The sequence below is a fragment of the Leiobunum rupestre genome, chromosome 2 (assembly GCF_980474605.1).
Source record: "Leiobunum rupestre chromosome 2, qqLeiRupe1.1.hap1, whole genome shotgun sequence".
Classification (NCBI taxonomy): domain Eukaryota; kingdom Metazoa; phylum Arthropoda; class Arachnida; order Opiliones; family Sclerosomatidae; genus Leiobunum; species Leiobunum rupestre.
This window is the reverse complement of record NC_143385.1, coordinates 9646387-9661951: the sequence shown is the minus strand read 5'-3', so window position 1 is coordinate 9661951 and position 15565 is coordinate 9646387. Positions and strand designations below refer to the sequence as shown.

The 15565-nt window shown below is 33.8% G+C and overlaps 1 protein-coding gene across 2 annotated transcripts in view; it reads right to left on the bottom strand.

Moving 5' to 3' along the window:
* Positions 1-756: 756 nt before the first annotated feature.
* The window catches only part of Tudor-SN (Staphylococcal nuclease domain-containing protein 1), a 34933-nt gene continuing 20124 nt past the window's right edge, over positions 757-15565 (bottom strand). For both annotated transcript variants that reach the window (XM_090165385.1, XM_090165384.1), the window contains exons 4-18: positions 13622-13703; positions 12030-12279; positions 10514-10657; positions 9665-9771; positions 9423-9605; positions 7908-8117; positions 5612-5798; positions 4975-5116; positions 4534-4646; positions 3146-3334; positions 2946-3084; positions 2594-2787; positions 2431-2538; positions 1696-1941; positions 757-1587 (exon numbers count right to left, since the gene is read on the bottom strand). In XM_090165385.1, coding sequence (XP_090021511.1) covers positions 1528-1587; positions 1696-1941; positions 2431-2538; positions 2594-2787; positions 2946-3084; positions 3146-3334; positions 4534-4646; positions 4975-5116; positions 5612-5798; positions 7908-8117; positions 9423-9605; positions 9665-9771; positions 10514-10657; positions 12030-12279; positions 13622-13703 — 2354 coding nt within the window. In that variant the 3' untranslated portion in view covers positions 757-1527. The remainder of the gene's footprint in view (positions 1588-1695; positions 1942-2430; positions 2539-2593; positions 2788-2945; positions 3085-3145; positions 3335-4533; positions 4647-4974; positions 5117-5611; positions 5799-7907; positions 8118-9422; positions 9606-9664; positions 9772-10513; positions 10658-12029; positions 12280-13621; positions 13704-15565) is intronic.

Below are 15565 nucleotides of genomic sequence, written 5' to 3'. Positions count from 1 at the left end.
AATCTACGCGTCAACTGCTACATTCTCCGCCACCCAAAAATACAAAAACACGGTAATTCCCTAAAATTATTACATTTTTAACATTAAGTTAATTAATTTAATTATCATTTGCGGCCCCAAAAAAAATTAGTTTCGTAATCTACGCGTCAAGTGCTACATTCTCCACCAAAAAAAAACACGAAATTACATGAGGCCGCTGTAGTGCAATTTTGCCTTAATATTAACAAAAATAAACCTAATCATTTACAGCGACGTTTCTAGATTCGGTTTTCAAATCTCGTGTTCGAAAATGGCGCTTCCCTATATGCCACTCTCTGCTCTTCGATTAAAACTGCATTTTTCTTTTAAATATAAATCTAAACCATGTTATTTTTATTTATTCCAACCTAGTTTTTCCAAATGTGTTGAAACTCGAAAGAAGCATTTATATCAGAATTAATTATATTTCTGCGCCTTTGCCCTGAATTAGAGTTTACATATTTTGAGAGGATACACAGCGCCCCTAGCGGGACTAATTACTTTCACATATTTATATGGGATTTGAAATTATGGCCATGGCTGTAGTAAGCTATCTATAGTTGGTTACCATGGTAACTATGGAGCTAATGTTTTCAGAGTTGTGGGTAAACCCTATTTACTACGTGCAAAGCTGTGATTTCGAATCTAGGGTACGAGGTTTATATCTTTTCTTAAAAACACTTTATAATAGGCTTGTGCTATAAACACTGTAGAGCTATATGGCATTAAAAGACAAAATTCCTGACCTTCCAAGATTTTTATTTTTCAAATATATAAAACTTATATTCCTCAACAAATGCATCCCTAAAATATTTGGCAATATTAACCTTCGGCGAAATTTAAACATATGCAACAATCAAATCTCAAACCATTACAAAAAGTTTTTTTTACACAAAGAAGATTTATAAGAAATATTCATATAAATAACAAATTTTGTAATATACTTATATGCTGTAAGAAAACTATAAAGTGGTAATACACCTATCTATTAATTGACATTATGAACAGGTACTAGTAAGAATTGAAAATTACATAAATTTCAAGGTGTGTAGAAAATCTGGAAGATGTGTACATTCATCCCCTAAAATAAGTTTCAATATTTATATAAAACTAATTCAAATTGAAAAATATTCTTGAAAATTATAAATCTGACATATAGGTGGTTAAATTTATAAATACTAGAAATATAAATAATTATTCTGATACATGCAGTCGTATTTTTTTATATTATCCAAAATTTTAAATTTTAACAGTTAAAGGATACAGAAAATATATAATCAAAAAAAGTGAGATTTGAACAATTTAAGTGTAAATTAATTAAAGGGAAATGAATTATTAATAATTAACACTCAGGTCTTGCTGTTAACAGCAAATCACATTTACTTGGGATTAATTAAGGTATATAAATTTTAATTTTCCATTATAAAAGAGATTGGAAGGTCCTTTCCTTACAATCTTACCTCTATTTATAATTTCATTTATATTTTGAATATTCCCAGTTATGAAAACTTAAATCCCAAATTCTTTAGCTTCATCATCTGTAATATCACCATACTGCCAGATGTTTAGCTGTAAAAATAAAAGAGTGAATTAAAATTTCCCCCTAGTTCTATTATGACTGATGAGTTACAAATACTAGAAGACAATGTGCCTATGGCAAAAAAAGTATACACTCACCCTTTTCTTTCTTGCTTCGTCTTCTGCATTAACATATTCTTTGAGGAATTTCTGGAACCTTCTTTCTCTTTTCTTTTCCACTAGTAGCAAACCTTCACTTAAAAGACCTTTCACAATATCATCACCATCTTCGGTAACAAGAGTTACGTAATCTACTCCACTCAACTTGTACTCAACATTCAGTTTAAGAGATTGATTGTTGGTGTCATGGTGGAAGACGTATCGAGCTTCTTCAATAATTTCAGGCTAAGAGATGGATAAATTAAGTTTTGCATTTAGTTACATAGAAAAACATATTGGCCAGTATTGAAAATCAAATTTGAATTCCTCCAGTCTCTCTCCTCAAACAGTGAGGAGCCCACGTGTTTCTGCCCTTACAAGGCTAGAGGAAAAATTTTAAATTTGAAACTTTTTGGAAATTGAGAAGAAATTAAAACCACAGAATATACTTGGTTTGGTAAATAAATAAAATTCAACTACTTTTACACTGTTTGTAAATATTTATTTAACTTAAGAAAAACATGCTAACGAAAAAATGATTTAGAGTGGTGAGACCTGAATGAAAGCTAATGCAATGTATATCATTCGAAATCAAATCCTTATTTAAGATAAGCTTAGGAAAGGAAGAAATCAACTTTTATTATGCCTCCAAAACATATGAAAAGGTATTTGCAAAGAGACAGTTCAAAGCATGATAATACATTGTTGCTACAAATTTAAAAAATTTACACTTACATCCTTTGGAAGATGAATACAAGCAAATGCATATTCATGGGCGCCATGAGGAACACCATGATACAGTGTTGGTAATGCAGCTAAAACAGTTGATTGTGTTTCTTCTCTCTATAATAAGATATTAATTAGAATAACAGTAACAAAATTGAGATATTTGACATACATTTCCAAAATCAACGTAGAATACTTGTACTGTACTTCCAGTAACTTTCTCTATTTTAACTCGGTACCAGAGACCATCATCGCTGAACTTGGCTGCGCAAAGATCACCTTTCCTTGGTGTATAGGCACCAGGTAAAGGAGGGTTTGTTGTCAATTCTTGTCTCATTTGTAATTGCATCTCTTCGAGTCTAGGTCCTAAAAAACATAACTTTTAAATATAATTCGTTGACAATTACAATATTTTTTATGGAAAATGTTGAGGACCTTTGCAACAACCAAACCAAGACGTAAGTTGCGTTATTATTAATTATAAGGGTGTTTTATACCTGAGCGAAAAATATATTAAAACTTACCATCTTCCTCATGTTGTGCATAGAAGTTTAAATCTGGCTTAATTTCAGTGATTACAACCTTTTTGTAATTAACATTTCTGTCAGCATCATCATTTTCAATTAATTCGTCAGCTTTTGGTTCAACATAATTGAGCCAAATCTAAAAAATTTAAACTTATATGACTATCATTACCAGTATATTTAAACAAATCCCACTATACCTTCTCCTTTCTAGATTTCGCACTGTCTTGTTTAATTCTAAGTTCACTAGCATATGGAGATCTCTCTGCCGTGAAATGAACAGAAGCCAAGCCTTCACCAACCAAAGCAATAGATAGATTTACTCCTTCAACCCAGAGCCAGCCGATAAAGTTTCCTGCCTTATCCATAGCTTCAACTTGTATTTCAACCTTTTTGAAAGAAAATGCAACAAAATATGAGAAATGATATTTGTAGCTTGCTTATTGGTGGGGCTCTTTTTCGTGACCATAGTGACACGTTACAATCGGCCATAACATTAAGATGCCTATTATTATTTGGTGTCTCGCTTTGTGAACTGTGACATGAAATAATGTCATGGCAGCTGTTTCAAGGCGGAGCTTCGCTTCAACTACAACACTTCGAGAAACCATTCAATATTGTTAGGTGTAGACATTTAATAATTTTGATGAGAGATTCAGGATAACTCTTGGATAAGTTTTTACTCATTTATAATTTTGATTACATATGGGCGAGAAAATCAATTCAGCATATTTCTATCCCATCTTAAAATTACATTCCCTGAAAAAGTGAGACCACTACAATGATTATCTTAAAATCATATGATTTTTGTACAAAAACGTTTCAACCATTTAACAATGAAATGTTGAATACTTCTAAAAGATAGTGCAAATTTAGATTAGTTTTTTTGCAATTTGTGGTGTAGTTGCAATTTAGATTAATGTAAATTTTTCACATTTCTCGATACCTGATTCAGCATTTCATTCTAGCACAACCAATAACGCAAGTCGCCTAGTAGAATTTGCTAAAGGTGCCTTGTTTACAGGTTAATAAATTGGGAAGTTGAAAACTGATCAATTTAATCTATTGCTTCTTATTTATCCAACAGCTATAGATTCTGTTAATTTCTGGTGTGAAATTTCAGTTATAAAGGAAGGTAGTGTGTTTAAAGTTTTAGTTTATTAATACATATTAGTTGGACTCAAACCAATATGATATCAGTTAACAATATCTTTTTCTACAGATTTATTGATTTGCGTCTAATATACCAATACCGATTTCACCAGATTTTTTCCAATTACTAAAAACCAGTTTTATTAAAAACAGTGTAGATGACGCAGCTAACCTTGAAATTTGATCTAGCTAATGTCATTTGGATGGTCAGTGACTCGTTTTTCGGGGGTGGTATTGTCAAAATCAGGAAAAATTATAGGAAAAAATCCGTATTGGCACTGCTTTGACATATCAGTAAAAAATCAACATAAAATGACACACAGCGGAATTGGTTAAATTATGATATCAGAAATAATGGTAAATACCATGCACGCATTTTTAAATAAGTCCTCATGGCTCAGACTGACAATATGAAATTCCTAGGATTCAAACTTACCTCTCGTTGCAAGCATAATTCTTTAGTGAACAATAAAGCTTCTTCGCCATATGGCTCACCTTCTATTCTAGTTGCATTTGGTCCTGGTCTTGCAGCTCTTGGGCAGGATATTCCTATATCATAAGAACAGTATGACCTTATTATCGGTAATATGAAAACTTTATCACCACTATATTGGGATTAAAGGACTTAGAAATATTTGTTGAAATAAAAATCAGTCGGTTTCTAACTTAAATTCCCATTTTACATAAACAATAACACTTATTTTGGAAACAATAAGTATTTGGTTATTTTCTGTCTTTTGTAAGCATTCCCCAAGGATATCAAAATATACCAAATTAACTTTTGTTTCATATAGAACAAATGCATCTGAAATGTTTCTTAGTAAGACAATTACATAACTAGTTAAATTCTGCATTACATGTAAATAAATGAACATACCTCCAAGTAAAAATGTTATTAGTTTATTTTCTTTGGGAATGTAAAGTCGAAGTCTCGAGCCACTCGCCACAAATTCAACAACAGCTTCCATTTTGCCAGCTCTTTCAAGAAAAGGGAAAAACGCTTTTGACTTCGAAAGATCCTAAACAATTTAAAATTAAATCATTCACAGTTCAAATAGAAAACTGACAAAATATATTTAAATTCAAAAGTAGTCTATTCCTAGATCGAATACTGTACACTGAAAACAAAAAATACAGCCAATTGCCCAAAAAATTTAAAAAACCAGCCAGACATGGACGGATTTTGAAATGACGTTTTAGCAAGCGACACACAGCCTTCTTTGAGTGCTTTTTTGACCATAACATGTAGAGGTATTTTCACGCGCAAAATGAATTTTAAAAGCCGTCAATTGTTAATAATACCCATTAGGCCTTATGACCTTGCAAATCATTAGTAAAAATTAACAGAATATCCATAATGTTATTTTATATGAGTATCTGGCATATTCCCTATGGTATTTTGTTGTGAAACTTAACCGTATGGCTCAAAAATTTAAACCTTATCATAACTATTTTTCATTTGACTAAAACGCACAAATTATTTTACCAATTTAATGTAAGTTTAAAATACTTGCCCCAGATAAATCCACAACTCTATGCACAGCATTATCTTTTTTTCCGTGCATTCCTTTTCCACTTTTTTGGGCTTTCATTTCAGCGGCCATTAGTTCATCATAATGAGATGACCTTTGATCAACATCTCCAGATTTATGGCGTATTACCATTGCCAATCCTTTTCCAATCAGTGTTTCAGCAACATTACTAATTTCAAAAAGTTTATTTTAGAAAATGTAACTGATACTAAATTGGGATAAAATTTATAAGATAATGATACTGTTCACAAATTACATAACGCAAGCTAACATTTGGTACGGCCCTACTTCCTAAATTACATAACCAATAATATAATCCCCAGAATGATTCAATTTCTTCCAAAACTAAACAAATTTACCACAAACTAATCAAACTTTTAAAAATCAGAAAAACCAGTATTTAAACTGCCAGTGTACCTTAAGATAATTAATCAAGCATCTATATGATCTGAACTGGAATATCAAATAAAAGCTTTTTATTGTTATTATTAAAATTGTGTCTTAACATTTGAGCAACCCCTCCCCTTGTAACTTTTAGCAGTGCTTGTACAAACCCCATCTTCTCCCCTCTAACTTACGTAATTTGTTAACAGTCACTAAAAACTTGGGCACTAAATATTTTGTTTCAAAAATCTTCTGTTAACGTATACTAATTAAAATATCACACTCAATGTGTATGATACCATTTTCCAGCTAAGACATCAAGATATTTCTCTCTGATTATCTCAGAAATTTTCTCTACAAACAATGCTAGAAAGTAACTATTCGGTTTTGTGTTTGGGAAAATTCCACTAAAATTTAAATCTATCAGAAAACATCAATAAACAATTTCTTGATATTCAAATTCCTGGCATAATTTAACTAATATTTCGGGTGAAGTGAACTACAGCGGCCTCATTGAATTTTATATTAATTTTGGTTGCGCCCGATAGACCTTGTCACGTAGATGCCGAGGGTATTTTTTATTTGGGCCGGAAATGATTATTTAATTTTATTTTTTAATTTTAAAAATTTATCATTTTTGGGCATTTTCACGTGTTTCGTTGTACTTATTTCCGTCGTGTGTTCGCCGACACCACAGTTTCGGTGTCCTAATAATTTCCACGTGATATTCCCGTACTTTATAAAATCAATTACAGGTTTTGTTCATTTTCTAGGTGTTTTGTATTTTTGGGCCACAAACGCTTTTTTCTCGATGTCTGCTAGGTGTCAATTCCGTATTTTATGTTAGGCTTAGACACCCTGAAATTTATCTAGACCTTTATATACATTTCTTATATCTATGGGTACTGCGTTATAGATGGCCCATCGCTTTTTTGTATGGGGTTGGGGACGCGCGCGTGCCCCTAGCGCTTGAGCGAAGTGAGTGCGCGGCGCCGTTAAGCGCCAATACGGGGAATCTCAAAGTGCGTAAGGCGCCAATACGGGGAATTTAGTAACGTCTTTTACGTGTTTTGGAAGCAAACCTGTTCTCATTTTTGTTACTAATTAAGTTGATACGATTTCACTAATTACGATGCCACTAGGTACGATTACAGAGGGCCCACCGTCAATGCTCGGAATGGGGCTGGGGCGCGTTAATAAAGTGGTGTCGACGGATACACGACGGAACTATTTTTTAGAAAAACGTTACTAATCCCCTAAAATGACTACTTTTTTAACATTACGTTAATTAAAAAAACTATCATTTGTGGCCCACAAAAAAAACTTCGTAATCTACGCGTCAAACGCTACATTCTCCGCCAAAAAACAAAAAAAAGGTAATCCCCTAAAATTACTACTTTTTTAAAATTAAGTTCTACGCGTCAAGTGCTACATTATCCACAAAAAAAGCAAATTTACATGAGGCCGCTGTAGTTCAATTTTGCCAATATTTCAGTTTAAAAAAAACCTAAAATTACCTGATTTCCCTTCTTAATTGAACCTAATGTTATTGCCAAAATGTAAGGAATTAGTGAAGAAAGTAAAATATAAATAGAAAAGCTCAAAATTAAACTAGTATCATAGCATAACTTTGTACGATATTACTTATTGCCCAGTAGACTAATAAGACTGAGGGGTTCGACACTTTCACATTTTGCGTATAGGATTTTGAATCTCAGATTTCCGAAATAAGTAACTGATTGGGATTTCAATGCGCAATTTTACTGTTAATTTTTGGTTTTTTGGACTGATTTTCACCCAGATATCTGGATATTTGAGTCGATTTCAAGAATTCTAAAATAATTTTCCTCTAGATTGTACGGGATTTGTACAAATAAGACCGACTCAAACTTACATTCCTCCAATAGTGACAGTGCAGCATGTTTTTTCTGGAAATGAGTTAGATGCTGGCTGGATATAATCTACTGAGACTGAGACTTTCTTCCCAATAAGTTTCTTTCTTAAGAACTCCCTGGCTTCATACATAAATGGAATGTCATAGAGAGGCCTGAAGTTTCTTCCTTTTGCATCATTTGGAGCTTCAGCAGATTTATTTTCTTCAAGCCTTTAACAAATGCATTAAATACTACTATTAATTTTATCATTTGAAAAAATGTGGGTTTCATTCTCTCGTGAGCTTAATAATAGCTTCAATGTGCATTAATATTCATCCACACAATACAGTATTTTGTTTTTCATCGCTGATGGAATTATCACCAGGTTACGTTGATGGCAATAAAAGCAACAATTTTTAATCTTTAAGTTCATAATAATAATTTTATAATTGAAGTCATGGTACAAGGTCATTCAAAGACAACCAATCTTACAGAAATCAGGTTCAATTAATTAACCTTCAATTTCTCAGCTTCTGATTGGTGAAATCAAAGTTATTTGAACTATAATATTGCGAGCAACAGTGTTCCTAAAATGTCACTTTTTTCGAATATAAGCCATGTCACTGGTAAATAGTGACAAATAATGGCAAATTTGACAATGGCATATAGTGACAAATAATGGCATTTAATGACAAATAGGGAAAAAAAATTTTACTCTTAGAACACTTTATTTGCTAGAACTTTTAGCAATGAACAAAATAAAAGGTTTAATTTTTTTTAAATGTTTCAATCATCTCATTAATCATCTGCCAAACATTTTATATATTTATGCCAAAAATATACAAAATAGCCCCATTATAATTACAAAAATAGCTTAAAAATGTTTTTATGGTATTTCATATGAAAAATTTATTAGTATTTTTACTTTTTCTATTATTTGCCAGTATATGTCAATTTGTCACTAAAAATCATTATTTGCCATGACACTTTTTGCCACAATTTGCCACAATAAATGTCAGGTGGTATTTACCACCCCGGAACACTGGCGAGCAACAACTTTCTAATTGGAACAAAATCCGTAAATCCAACGGTTCAAGGTCAGTTAATTTTCCAATAGTAAATGTGCCCCTGCGAGGAATGTTCCATAAAAATTTAAATTTAAAAAACGTTTGTTATTTATATATATATGTGAAAACTTATTATTGGCACAATAATTGAAAATGTTAGAACAATTTCTTTCTTACTAGTAATAGCCTAGCTGATTATTAATTTTATAAAAAATGGTAAAATTCCCAAAAAATAATTCTTTTGACGAAACCTTTTTAAGTTTTTATGTTAAGGGGCTTCAGAAACACATTTTAAAAAAAATCAAGTATTTAGTTCATTACTGAAGTGAAGTAGAACTGTAGAATCCCTTGGTTACACTTCTATAAACTTCAAGTGGTTTTATACTTTTATTATTTTGCCAGTGGTGTTTTTAATCAATCCATAAAACGGAACTGAAAACAACTTAAAATATTACAAATAAACCATACCTGGGAGGTCTTACACTGGACAAAAATATCTTCTTCATCTGACCAGACGGAGTTTTAACTACTAAAGCATCTGCATTAACAACTTCTACCACTTTTCCAGCAAATTCTTTATCTTTGGCCTCTATGGTTACACCAGAAGGCGTGTAGTTTTTCCAAATTCGCAGCCTCTTGTCTCTAGCCAATCTAACGTTATTGACAAAATACATTAGGTTCAGAATAAACATTTTACAAAAAAAATTTACTTTTCAGCAGCTCTTAATTTTTCTCTTCCTTCGGGAATCATTTTTAAACTGTAATCCGAGCACTGCGCAAATCCTTGGCTCAGTAGAAATTCAGCAATATTTCCATTCTAAAAAGAATAAAAAGCTCATATTTACTAAGGTCAGAGGACAGATTTTTCAAAAGAAATTGTAGGGTCAATTCCAAATGCTGTGTGAAATGTACATGTTAATTACTTGAAAAAAACATGCAAAATTGATTTTAAATGGTTTCAGCATGGTATACTAACAAATTTCCAGTTATCGGTATATTTTAACTATAAGTCAAAGAAATTTTACAAATCCATGAACCAATTCTTTGGGAAAATTACAAAATTTTAATTAGCATATAAAAAAGCTAAGAAAACTTTACGCACCAAAATTAAATTAATTTTAACTTAACCATGTTTAAATTTAAAATCGAATGCTACTGGGTCAATACATTAGGATTCACCTAGTCAGGGCCACTTTGGGCCGCCATATTGTAAAGTATTTCACATTTTGTGGTGCAATCAGAATTGGGTGTTTTGATATAATGTAATAAAGAATTTAATATTTTTTGGGGAGGGAGGTCAAAAACTATGGTGCATAAAGTCAAGTGGTTCAAATTTAAAAAGATTATTTTTATATCTTTCAACTGACGTTTAGTTACTGTGATGAGATGGTTAAAATTGCGCATTTTTTCTTCAGATTAATACGCGTAAAAGGTGCAATTTTAAAAGTATACCCTTAATTTTATAAGGTAAATGCAACAACTTATAAGCATTGATGAAAAGGTAATACATAGGAAAATAAATACCAATTAATTATAAAAACAAAAGAATTAAGACTTACTGGGTGTTGTACAGTTCCAATAAAGTTCTGATTGCTAACCCCCAATAATGTCACTTCAACCTGTCGTTGTAGGAGTCTAGATTCTGTAAAATATTTTGCTTCTTCCCCACCTTCTTCTGGAGAATTTGGTCCGCAGGAAGGACACTAATGAAAGAAATAATATTATACATTAAGGGTGGAAAAGAGATCACGTAAAAAACATCACGTATCAATTTGCAAAATTCAAAATAAAACTTTCATATTTTATCATTTCAGCAATTTTTATAAAAAATACTTAGGTACACTGCTTTCCGCAAACAGAAACTAAAATGTTTAAAGACTTAAACTTCTTCGATTTTAAAAGATAGTTTATTTAAAACAACTTTAAATGGGAGCTTTCCATCTATGCATCTTCTTCAATCGAGTAATACAACATCAGATGAAGAAGGCCCACCCAATATAACATCCCATTTGAAGTTGTTCAAAATAGATAATCTTTTTTTAATTAAATAATTACTCTCCATCATTTTCAATGACGATAAACGTTTCTAGGTAAACCGCAGAAAATATTTTAATAATTAACTCTGCCAGGTATTATTAATGTTCCTGGCCCATTCGACCGAATCCCATTCGATCGAAAAACTCCCAAAACAATAAAATTGGGCGAAGTAAAACTGACCAAGAGCTGTTTTATTAGTTCAGTATTGGGTGGGGAACAAAAGCAGTCCATTTCTGGGAACCCCTGTCACTTCACCTAACCTATCTTATACTACCACCATGTGACAGCAAGTAACACGTGGGACGAAGTGCAATGGTCTTGTCCAATGCTTGCTAAAATATGAAACCAATGTCAATGCCGTGGTAAATATGTTTGTATTTTGTGTTTTTTGTTTTTTATGGGCTATTTATTTTATTTCTTTGCTTTTATTATAAAAAACTAAAAATTAATTTAAAAATACAGTTTTCATCTATTTACACTTAAATATTTATGTATATAAGAGTAAAATTCATGTTGTGCACTTTCTGTTATATTCTCAACGCGGTTGCGTTAAATATTCATTGTGAGGTTCAGTAACGGCCAATAATTTGTATTTTGCCCCAAAAAATTTACATTCTGTACTTGCATACAATATTAAATTTTTGAAAATACCGCCAAAACATTCCCAATTAATAACATTTAAAACGGTCCCGTGTGATGGTTGACCTACAAGTTCCTATTTTCTAAAGTAAAGTGTACTATAGTCTGAAAAAAAAACTTACCCTGTTATATCTTTGAAACTCAAATTCAGATATTTATGAAAAATCATGCCATGGCTATAAATTTAAATTGTTGCTAGAAAAATTCTTTCAAATGGGATTCGGTTGAATAGGCATACTCCTTATTTAAAGGGTTAGATAAGTTTTCTGTGGGCAAATAAATGAATACAGTAACTGTGTCACCTTTTCCACTGCAAAGTCCGAGCTTTGTTTAAAGAGTAAGAAGTTCCATAGTTACTGTAGATAACCAAAAAATCATTGCAAAATATTGATAGCTTACCTTAATGCCAGCTATAAGTACCAAAACATTATAGAAATCAGGAAGCAACAAAACTCTGACGGTGCTTCCATCACGTACATGCTCTACAATTGCCTTTTGTGGCTGTTTTTTCAAAGAATCCACAAAATTAGTTGGATTTTCAATCCCATTCTTGACATCTCGCACATGAAGTTGAGGAAGGTCACTGCCCCATTTCCCTTTGCCAGCAGCCTTGGATATACCTTCAATGTCTTTTAACTTTTGTTGGGCCCTAAGAAGTACATTATCAACAATAAATTAGATTTCAAGCACTGGGTGTATTTTGATATTTTTTTTTAATTTCATGGATTTAATATAAACAAGAATGGATGTATTTATACTTAGGGAGAATGACTATGTTGAGATGATTTTTAGCGTTGCTCCCAATCCCCCTCATGCTCATAGTTGTAATATTTAAAAATTAATTGTAGTTGTAAGCTACTTCCCCTAAAAAAATAAATCAGCCCACTATCTCATTGGTTCCATATAACTTAAGTTTTACTAGGCACTTGAAACACATGCCAGTCACGTATTTCAGAACTCCTCTCTAATTGTGCCAGGGGAAAATATTACCCTGATACCGTTGAGGTTAATGGTAATAGTAAGGGTAGGGGTAAGGAGCTGTTGGCTCACAAGGCATGAAGGGCTTGCCACCACCCTCCTACACATTGTAACCGAGCCACCTGATTAAAAATCGCTAGATGACTTAGGCCTAAGGTGATGCCTTGGGTATTAGCCTAGCTGATTATTATTTCTTTAAGACTAAATAACTACATTCTTGGTATAAACAAGTTACCCTCAGGGCTGCCAGCTATTAATTTTTTTAAATTATAGGAACCTACCACAGAAAATATAGGAATTTTATAGGTAAAAATCACTTGAAAAAATTGGATTATATAGGAACATTTTCCAAACCCTTATAACAAGTCAAATACTTTAAAACTTAAATTATTTTCTATCAAATTTAATATTGCTTCAATATTTTCTTAAAACGTGTTTTAAAATAAAAATAGGAAAAATGATTTAGTGTTTGGATTTTCCATAAGAATGGCATAACACTGCTTACAGCAGCCAGGGAAATAAGTGATAACCCCAGTTATTACCAAGTAGGAGCCCTGCTAAGTGATTTTTTAAGATTCCCAATAAATTAAGGTGTTTAGTACATTTCAGCAGCTACCTAATGTTAATTTTAAAAATTATAGGGATTTATAGGCAACATTTTTGCAAAATAGGAATAATTTGAAAATATAGGAATTTATGGGGATTATAGGTACTCTGGCAGCCCAGTAACCTTAGTCACAACATAAAGTATTATTTCACTCCATATAAAATCTTGTAGATACAACTCAATTTCCTTACAAATTCCTCAGTGGTGTAGCTAATTAAGCGATCCCCCCACCAATATGATATCATTGACATTTTACAGGTCACATTTAGCCTCTGCAATCATAATTATGCAAGGCTACTTTAAAAACAGTTTTGAGAGTTGAGTTGACATAGCATGATTGACAAACTTTCCTTTCCTAATAGCTGATCCGACAAGTAAAATTGAAGAATATGTATATGGCACTCACTCGCTTAACTTTTGTCCGGAGCTTCTAACTTCAGCAAGCCCTTCTGCTACCAACGTTTCGGAGACATTCTCCCCAGATTCATCTGAAGTGAGAGTTGAGTTATTTTCAACCAAACATATTAGATATTTAAACATTGAGGGAAACTTAATTGAGGAGAAGTTTTGATCTTGGTTAAGGAAAAGTTAAGAGTGGATCTACTTGTAACACTATTCGCAACAAAAAGTTTCAAATGTGGTTTCAAAAATATTTAATGGGCGTTGTAAAGCCCGCATTTGCAACCGCAAATGTAGGCTTTGTCCCTAGCCGCTTTTCCCTTCACTTCGGAGAAACCTCTCGTTGTTTTGGGGAACGCTGGTAGGGAGGGCCAAGACGACTCATTCTATGTGGGAATTAAGTAGGCAGGTTAAAAACACGGCGGAGTTGGCGCTCCCGGATTTAAAAGGGAATTTTCTCATTAAATGAGATGAGAGTATAAAGGGCTTAGGTGCTGTTTGAGAGCAGGAAGGCGGGAATAGGAAGGGTTATGTCCCCGTTGCCTTATAAGCGCAACTACTCGAATACGGAATTGGAATGTCTTGCAGTGGTTTTAGCCCTCAAGAAGTTCCGAATGTACGTCGAGGGGGCCGACGTGGTGATTGAAACCGATCACCAAGCTTGGAAGTGGTTACGTCACCTTAAGGATCCAGTGGGTAAGCTTGCCCGCTGGGCCTTGGAGTTACAACCTTGTAATTTCGAGGTTCTGTACCAACCTTGGAAATTAAATGTTGTAGCAGATGCTTTAACTAGAGCCCCTCTCGATTCCGAGGAAGGCCAGGGAGAAGCGGCGGTGGTGTCACATTGGCGGTTTCAGAGGATAACTCTTCTGACTCCGTGGAGGGAGAAAACTCTTCCAAGGAGTGGGGGCTGCCTTTTGACAGGAAAGCCATCATAAGTTCGCAAGTTACTGATCTAGGGTTAGCGAGGATTATCGCTGAGTTAGAGCAGGTTTATTATTATTATTATTATTATTATTGAGTGGGGTGGCAAGCCAAACACTTCGACCTAAGGTCCATTGTGCATCCCCAAACTGGTTGACTTAAATAAGTCCTATTGCCGACATAAAGCTTAAAATCTGCCCGGCCGTGATATTAGAGACGTCATACGTCTCCAACCGATGCATACCCAAATGCTCAAACCTCTGGGCTGCATAGTAATCGCAGCTACAGAGTACATGTGAGGCAGTTTCCTCCTCAGCTAGACAAGATCTGCAAATCGGGTCATCACTGACCCCGATAAGCGTTAAATGTCTGTTAAGATGGCAGTGACCTGTTAGTAGGCCAGTAACAATCCTAATACTGGACCTAGAGAGCGAGAGTAATTCTCTAGCTCTCTCCCTAGAAGGGCCAAGAGTGAACTCTTTGGCCTGCCTTTGACCCTCAATTTCAGACCATTGTCTGAGTTGACGATCCGACATAAACTTGGAGATTAAGCCGCGTACAAGTCCTCGGGAGATGGGGAGAGCAGGTTCTGGACCAATGAACCCAGCCCTCGCACCTTCCTTGGCCAAGGCGTCGGCCCTCTCATTCCCAAGATGCCCCTTATGCCCAGGTACCCAACAAAGTTGAACTTTATTGTGCAACCCAAGAGTGCAGAGGAGATCTAAGCAGCTAAAAACCAGTTTAGAAAGAATACTATACTGGCTGAGAGCTCTAAGAGCAGCCTGGCTATCTGAATAAATCTGGATAACCTTCCCATGATACCCCTGATGTAAACAGTGAGCAACACAGGAGCAAATTGCAAAAATTTCAGCCTGGAATACACTAGTGTGTATCCCTAGACTTTCATAAAAGCCAAAATTATTAGTAAGGCAATACATCCCCGCACCAGTGCCATAGTGTGTCTTAGACCCATCAGTGAACCAGACGATCTCTCCTCTGGTACCGAGGGTCAAGTGACTCCACTCCG